The sequence below is a fragment of the Octopus bimaculoides genome, chromosome 9 (genome assembly GCF_001194135.2).
Source record: "Octopus bimaculoides isolate UCB-OBI-ISO-001 chromosome 9, ASM119413v2, whole genome shotgun sequence".
In the NCBI taxonomy this organism is placed as follows: domain Eukaryota; kingdom Metazoa; phylum Mollusca; class Cephalopoda; order Octopoda; family Octopodidae; genus Octopus; species Octopus bimaculoides.
The window spans coordinates 81,576,326-81,584,674 of NC_068989.1; the positions used below are offsets into that span (position 1 = coordinate 81,576,326).

At 38.8% G+C, this 8,349-nt stretch overlaps 1 protein-coding gene across 1 annotated transcript in view; it reads right to left on the reverse strand.

Moving 5' to 3' along the window:
• Positions 1–1,552: 1,552 nt before the first annotated feature.
• The window catches only part of LOC106879291 (transmembrane protein 106B), a 23,355-nt gene continuing 16,558 nt past the window's right edge, over positions 1,553–8,349 (reverse strand). The window contains exons 4-6 of the mRNA XM_014928790.2: positions 7,200–7,390; positions 3,018–3,071; positions 1,553–2,449 (exon numbers count right to left, since the gene is read on the reverse strand). Coding sequence (XP_014784276.1) covers positions 2,350–2,449; positions 3,018–3,071; positions 7,200–7,390 — 345 coding nt within the window. The 3' untranslated portion in view covers positions 1,553–2,349. The remainder of the gene's footprint in view (positions 2,450–3,017; positions 3,072–7,199; positions 7,391–8,349) is intronic.

Genomic DNA, 8,349 nt, shown 5'->3' on the forward strand with positions numbered 1-8,349 from the left:
TTGACTGCAGCCATGCTGGAGCACCGCCTTTAGTCGAGCAAATCGACCCCAGGACATATTCTTTGTAAGCCTAGTACTTATTCTATCGGTCTCTTTTGCCAAACCACTAAGTTGCGGGGACGTAAACACACCAGCATCGGTTGTCAAGCAATGTTGGGGGGGGGGGACAAATACAGACATACAAACACACACATATATATATACATATACATATATACGATGGGCTTCTTTCAGTTTCTGTCTACCAAATCCACTCACAAGGCCTTGGTCGGCCTGAGGCTATAGTAGAAGACACTTGCCCAAGGTGCCACGCAGTGGGACTAAACCCGGGACCATGTGGTTGGTAAGCAAGCTACTTACCACACAGCCACTCCTGCACCAAAATGATAAATATTTTAAAAAAAAGCTGAAAAGAAAGACATAGAATAAATATTATAGATATTACCATGATCTTGTGTAAAGGAATACTTCAATAACACAATTGTGAACTTCTGGGCCAAATGTTACAAAATAAATATTACCATATGTGACATGCTGATTTTTAAAGAGTATAATCTGTTTATTGAATTCCAATAAATCTTAATATTCATTGGTTTAAGAATCAAAGGCAAGTCTGAAAGGGAGAAAATGTATTTTCTTGTTTTGAAAATCAGCTTAAGAGGCTTGAGAGAACTTTTACAAATTTCATTTCTTTACAGATGACAAAAACTTTTCATATAAGTCAACATGTGTGAAGTGAGCCTTCCTGGTATGTCATATTTAGTTTGAATGGTAAACTTATCATCATCATCGTTTAACGTCCGCCTTCCATGCTAGCATGGGTTGGATGATTTGACTGAGGACTGGTGAAACCAGATGGCTACACCAGGCTCCAATCTGATTTGGCAGTTTCTACAGCTGGATGCCCTTCCTAACGCCAAACACTCAGAAAGTGTAGTGGGTGCTTTTACGTGCTACCAGCACGAAGGCCAGTCAGGCAGTACTGGCAACGACCACGCTCAAAATGGTGTATTTTATGTGCCACCCGCACAAGAGCCAGTCCAGGGGCACTGGCAACAATCTCGTTCGAAAAACCTTACATATGTCACAGGCACAAGTGCCAGAAAGGCGACGCTGGGCACAGGTGCCATCCCGATTTCGCTTTCACTTGCCCCAATAAGTCTTCGCAAGCTGAGTTTCGTGTCCAATGAAGGAAAGGTATGCATAAGTGGGCTGGCTACACCCCTGGCAGAAGCCTTGGATTTAGGTCTCACTTGGCTTGCCGGGTCTTCTCACGCACAGCATATTTCGAAAGGTTTTGGTCAGAAGTCATCACCTCGGTGAAGCCCAATGTTCGAAGGTTTTGCCTCACCACCTCAGCCCAGGTCTTCCTGGGCCTACCTCTTCCACGGGTTCCCTCAACTGTTAGGGTGTGGCACTGAAGCAATAATTGGCAAATGAAGAAATTATAGCTAGATTTATATAATAGAATGGTTGATACTTGAAATAATGCAGAATTGAATAATTTCAACTAAACTGAAGAGAACGAAAGAAAGAACACTTAAGACATATCATCAGGCACATGAACAGCAAACGTATAAAATGCTGTGATTTCACATTTTATTCTCTGACAGAAATTTATGGCTTTATGCACGGAGATTTAGAAGTTAATAACAAACCTTCGACAATAGGCAAATGAGTAGAGTGAGGGAAATGACTTCTTTTTTTTTTGATTTTGTGACAATCTTTCAGAACAAACTAAAACAGTCAGTAGTTTAGATGATTGTATACTTTCATTGTAAGTTTTATTCAATTTTATTCAATGAAAATAAATACACTACAGTTAAAAAAAAACAATAATATACCTCTGCTATCCCAAAGTAAATACTGAGAGAGAAAAAAATCATTACTAAATACAGTAAAAAGAATTTTTTTTTTGAATGTCTTGGCAGATCTGAGAGAAGGAAATTACCTGCCTAGTATGTAGCATTTGGATAACAATGGGTAGACAGAGCATTATAGTCACAGGAAAAATTCTAGCATAGAGTCATAACTAGAAAATTCTTTCATGTAAGGAAAATGAATTACTTCATGTTCTCTGGTTTTGTGTAATATAAAGGACAGTTTGCTTTGTTTCAGTACAGGTGAAAAAATAATTTCAGAACTTTCTGAGATTTTCTTCATTAAATTTATGAAGTCCTCAATTGTTAAAGATTATATTATGCTTGAAAAGATAGCTGGCCAGAACCAACATGGGTGTATATCTAGCTTCACTGTAAATTTTGGCAAGAGCAACAACAGTGTGAGAAGTCAAATGATACAAGGCACTGGCAGCAATTGGAGGGAGAAGTGTCAGTTTGGTGAGCCAACTCAATAAGGACTCTTTGTGTCATTTCCACAGCTGACATGTTGGTAAGTGGTCAATGTGGTCTGTTCTATGTGGCCAAAATAGCTGTAGTTAGCGGTCAACCTGCAACAGTAAAAAGAATAAAATATTACAGCAAGGGGAATATGTAATACAATATGGTAATGATAGACTTAGGATTTATGAAATCTGTTTACTAATACTTGTTGGCACTCCGTCGCTTACGACGTCGAGGGTTCCAGTTGATCCGATCAACGGAACAGCCTGCTCGTGAAATTAACATGCAAGTGGCTGAGCACTCCACAGACACGTGTACTCTTAACGTAGTTCTCGGAGATATTCAGCGTGACACAGAGTGTGACAAGGCTGCCCCTTTGAATTACAGGTACAACAGAAACTAGAAGTAAGAGTGAGAGAAAGTTGTGGTGGACGAGTACAGCAGGGTTCGCCACCATCCCCTGCCGGAGCCTCGTAGAGCTTTAGGTGTTTTCGCTCAACAAACAATCACAACGCCCGGTCTGGGAATCAAAACCGCAATCCTATGACCGCGAGTCCGCTGCCCGAACCACTGGGCCATTGCGCCTCCACTGTTTACTAATAACAAAAGGCAATACAGTATAATTAGAGAATTTACAAGTTATTTCTAAAATTTAGACATTAAATCTTTACTTACTCAAACTGCATAAACATGTCATGGACCCATCGTCTTGGATCATTGCAAAATTTCCTGTAATTAGAAACAGAAGAATATTTTTAACAAACAATAGAAAAAATATTGTTAAAATCGTTTTTAATAATCTAATTCGGGCTTTGATATATCCACATTGTAAATGTGAGAGAGAGAATTAGAGAATTAGAAGTGGTTGCAAGAAGCCATGAAGAAATGCTTCTTTGAACACATGAATAAGAATTTCTTGATGAAGAGGGATCTCAGGATGTTGAGCTTCTCAGTGGGGTTAGCAAAAAATACAGAGAAATGGTCATATAAAGTATTGGCCAATCTAACAAATACATCCAGCATGGAAAATAGATGATAGGGAATTATTAAGAGTTGACCATTCAATGTTTCCCCATTCAGAATGGACCATTCCCCATGTTGTTCCTTAATAATTTTTTCATGCTGGATCTTGATTACTTGAAAGAAAATCAACTTTTAACAGAAATACATTCAACACAATACATATTTGCATAAATTTTATAAGTTACATTAGATCTTCTACAATGGGTTTGTAGAGTGCAGATGACCCCAGGATGGCAGTTACAAGTGGGTGTATTTTGGAGGTTATTTTCAGGAATGGAGGAGGTAATACTGTCAACGAAGAGGTTATAGAAGCGGGTAGAGAGGTCTAAATTATTAGTACTATTAATGTTGTTATTACTGTTGTTGTTGTTGTTCTTGTTATTACTATTGTTCTTGTTAATTGTACTACCTGTAAGAGTGGTGGAAGTTGTGGTGGTATTCTGAGCAGTGCTGGTAGGATGGGTTGGGTTATGGTCTAATTTAAAGGTTTCTGTGCTGGAGCTGTGTACATGTTGAGTATTAGTGTATCTAGAGTTGTTATAGTGTGAGTTTTGATAGTAGAGAGAAAGCTTTTGTTTATTAGAGGCTGCTATGATAGATTTGAAGTTGGGTGGGGGTACAGTCCATGTCCTTTACCTCTGCCCTTGAGTTTTTTATTCTCTTGTGAAGCCAGTCACTTCCCTCCATTTCACGATTGTCCATTGCTGCCACTTCGACTCCCGTGCGATGAAGTCAGCTATTCCTTGACCACTCCTGGCCTGTAGCCCACATCTGGCTCCCATCTCAAACCCTCCTTCCCACTGTGCTATCTGACTCCATCACATCACGATGCACTATGTCCAGCCGACAAGCTAAGAAACTCTCTCGCACTTCAATCGCTCATCACTCTCTTCGCTACCTAACTTGTATTGCCAACATGTCAAACAATCCTGAGCCAAACCAACTTTGTAATCTTAACACAAAGCTAGCCCACACTCCCACTCCATTACTGTTTCCCCTCATCCCAATTGCACCATTAATATGCCAAACGTTCCCAAGCCCTTATATACCTTATATATATAGTTCAAATTTACAGAGAACAAAAGACAAAGACAGCTGTAGGAACAAGAAGCAGGTGTATTTATTTAATGCTTGGGAAGAATGTAAAAGTCTTTTACACTCCAAGCCTACACTCTTCGACAGAAAGGATTAAGAGGGAAAAAAAGAGATTGAAAAAGAAAGAACAGAGAGAAAAAAATTTTTCGTAGGGATTAACAGTTCAACATGATGAAATAGCCAGAATAAAGAGGCTGAATGGAAAGGAGATAATGATGATAACCCAGTGGAACAAATTTGTTCTTGCATGTGCGTGTGTATGTGAGAATGGTGTGTGTAAGCGTGTATGTATGTTTCAGCTTGCCCACATACAGAGGCAATGCGACAAGCTAGCCTATACAGTATCTAGTTCCCATCATAAAATTATAGTAAACTCCTCACACCTTAATCATCTGTATACAACAAGCCGATGGTCTGCAACTGAAACATCATTATTATTGTTATGTAGGCAGTGTCCTGGCAGAGTCATTAGAACACTGAACAAAATACCTAGCTATATTTGTTCCAGCGCTTCACATTCTGATTTCAACGCCCACCCACTCCAGAGGTCAACTTTGCCTTTCGTCATTTCAGGGTTGACGAACTAAAGTATCAGTCAAGTACTCCTTTTATCATTTCAGGGTTGATAAAATAGGGCACTAGTCAAGAAGTGTGGTCAGTGGTATTGGCTTACTCCAACCATTCACAACTACTAGCCTTGTGCTTAAGTCAGAAACTATTAGCATTATTCTAATTATGATTTGTTTAATCATTGTCAAAGTTTTTTTCTACTCAGTTTCTGTATACATATGGTACATAATTTGTTCAATGGTACACATGTAAACAAGGGTAGGGACCCACAGGTGCGTCAATATCAGTATATACATATGTGAATTGGCACAAGTTGTGTGATAACAGATATGAGTATGTATCTACATACTTATTTTTAGATCTAGGTGGTAGAGAGAGATAAGTATGTGAATATTCAATTTTATGAGTATATGTTCATGTGTTGCTATATGTGTATGTGTTTAGGAACAGACTGATAATCAGAGACGGAGAGAGAAAAAGAGAAAGGCAGAGACAGATTGACAGACAGGCAGAGACAGAGTGACAGACTGACAGACAAACGTATATTTAAATGTTTGTGGGTGTGTCTAAATATGTGTATTTGTATATCTGTCTGTGTAACAATCATCACTATTTCTCTCTCTCTCACTTTCCTACACTCAGTCTCATTACCAAAGTTTTAAGTAATGGAGAGAACTCTCAATGCTTACAGTATATAAGGTTTGCCCTTCAGTACAGATGCTATAGCGAATGATCCCCTCACCTTTGATGTACCGTCATGTCGTTGGTAAACGAGTGGAGGAAAACTAAGGATGAGGCATTCCTTGGCTCTTGTCTCACCAAGGACTTGACAATGTCTCTAGTGCTGGTGTCACAAAAAAATATACCCTGAAGGCATTATAAAATTGGCTGGCAAATAAGCAAAGAAAATGTAGGATTCAGAGGACCATTCTGTCTTGTCTTGCTGAGAACATATTGGTGCCACAGGAAAATGTACCTAGTAACACTGTAAAGTGGTTGATAATAGCAAGGGCATCTGGCCATAGAAACCAAACCAAAATAACGCATAACAGCATCAGTCTATGAGACCAGCGGAATATTTGCAAACAGAAACTGCAGATGCCAGCATGTGTGTATATGCGCATATATATATGCATCCATGTTTGTATGTGGAGCCTGGCACAGCCTTCCAGTGTGACAGCCCAGTCAAACCGTCCAACCTATGCCAGCATGGACAACAGACTTTAAATGAAGATGATGAAATGTCCTCATCATACATCTGCTTTCCTTGCTGGCATGGGTCAGATGGCTTTTGATGATCCAAGACAGTTCTTATTGAGAGTCACTGCTCTCACAGACAGGTGCTCATATATATCATTTTAAGTTACTTTCTATGGTTAGATGTCCTTTCAATCATCACCCACCTCACAGACTGTATTAGGTGTGTTTTCTTGTGGCACTAGCATTAGAGGCATGTCTGTTTACAAAGTATTGGTTACTACAACACGATGATAGAAGACAGTCGACCAAAGTACCATATAGTCTTACTGCAAGTTGAAGTCAGTAATCAAACAGCCAGATCATCATCGTTTAACATCTGCCTCCCATACTAGTATGGGTGGGACGGTTTCACAAGAGCTGGCCAGGCAGAAGCCTGCACCAGACTTCTGTGACTGTTTTGGCAAGATTTTTACAGCAAGGTTTTTACAGCTGTTGACTTTGTTTATGCATTAAAAAAACTGTATTTAAAAAATAACATTCAGCTGCTACAACTACAAGTCAGATGTAGAGGATTCATTGGACACTATGAGGCGACTGTTGTTATTAAACCTAACTCATTGTAAAGCAAATATCACCATGAAAGATATCCAGACTACAGTGGAAAAGGCAAGCCACTGGATTCAGTTAAAAAGAGATGATAAGCAATGGCTAGAAGAATATTGAGCGAAACCTGATATAGAAAGTGGGGCTGCATTTCAACAAGGTTGGGGCTGGCGTGCAATGATGCCACTAAGAGGAAGGCCCTGAAACAGTCCAAATTCTCTCCTGATGACCCCATAAACTTGCTAGCATCTGATATGTAGAGCTTTCAACTGGTAGAACTTGCATCTGCAAGTTATTTACTAAAAAAAAAAAAAATCATAATTGTTATGAAAAGTAAGAGTAAACACAAAAAGTAAACAGACTTACACAAGATATTTCTGGTCCCCTTCTAAAGTCAAATTCATTTGAACATGGTACTCCCTGGAAGATAACTGGGGTATTTTTAATTCTGTTTTGTTCTCCACTTTACTCAAAATACTCCTGTCATACTGTACAGACATTGTTACTCCTGTCACCGATACTGGGATATAATTCTCATTACTGAAGTTGTATTTATTCTGGAAATAAATCAAAGGAAATAGACAATTAAGACATGCATGCATATACATAATTATGCACTAGAGTGAGCACTACTACGTTGCACTATATGTTGTTTTATGAGCAAAGTATCAGACAATACAAGTTGATAATCAATTTACCATTAACCCTTTAGCATTCAGCTTTCTCTGTCAAATGTAGTAATTATTAATTGAAATTGATTTGAATTAGTCATGCATTACTTTGTAGCTGTGAGATTTTAATGTAATTGTTTATTTTTAGAATAATAGGGTAAATGCGAGAGGCTGGATCTGGCCTGTTTGAAGATAAAACAGGAAGTTTATTTTGGCCGGATATATATGGTTTAAATGCTGAAGGGTTAATTCAAACATTTATTTTTGCTGTACAAAGTAAGCCAAAATTTAAATAAAATGTTTTTGCAATGAAAATCCTTAAATGGATTTTATTCGACAAGGCACAGGTATGGTTTAGTAGTAAGAAGTTTGCTTCCCAACCACATGGGTCTGTGGTTCAGCCTCATTGCATGGCACCTTGGGCAAGTGTCTCCTAGCACAGCCCCAAGCCAACCAAAGCCTTGTGAGTGGATTTGGTAGATAGAAACTGAAAGAAGCCCACAGTGTGTGTGTGTGTGTGTGTGTGTGTGTGTGTCTTGTTTGGTTTATTTACATCCCATAACATGGTTCAGCGAGGAGACCAGCAGAGTAAGTACCAGGCTTAAAAATTAAGTACTGGTATTGATTAGCACAGCTAAAATTCATGGTGGTGCTCCAGCATGGCCATGGTCCAATGACTGAAACAAGTAAAAGACAACTAAAATAACAACACTTCACATGTAGAGAAATTAAAGCCTATGAAGCACAGACATGGCTATGTCCACCTTGCGTTCTTGTGGTTCCACGTTTAATTGCACTGTGCTGCACCTCTTGTGTATATATATATATATATATATATATATATA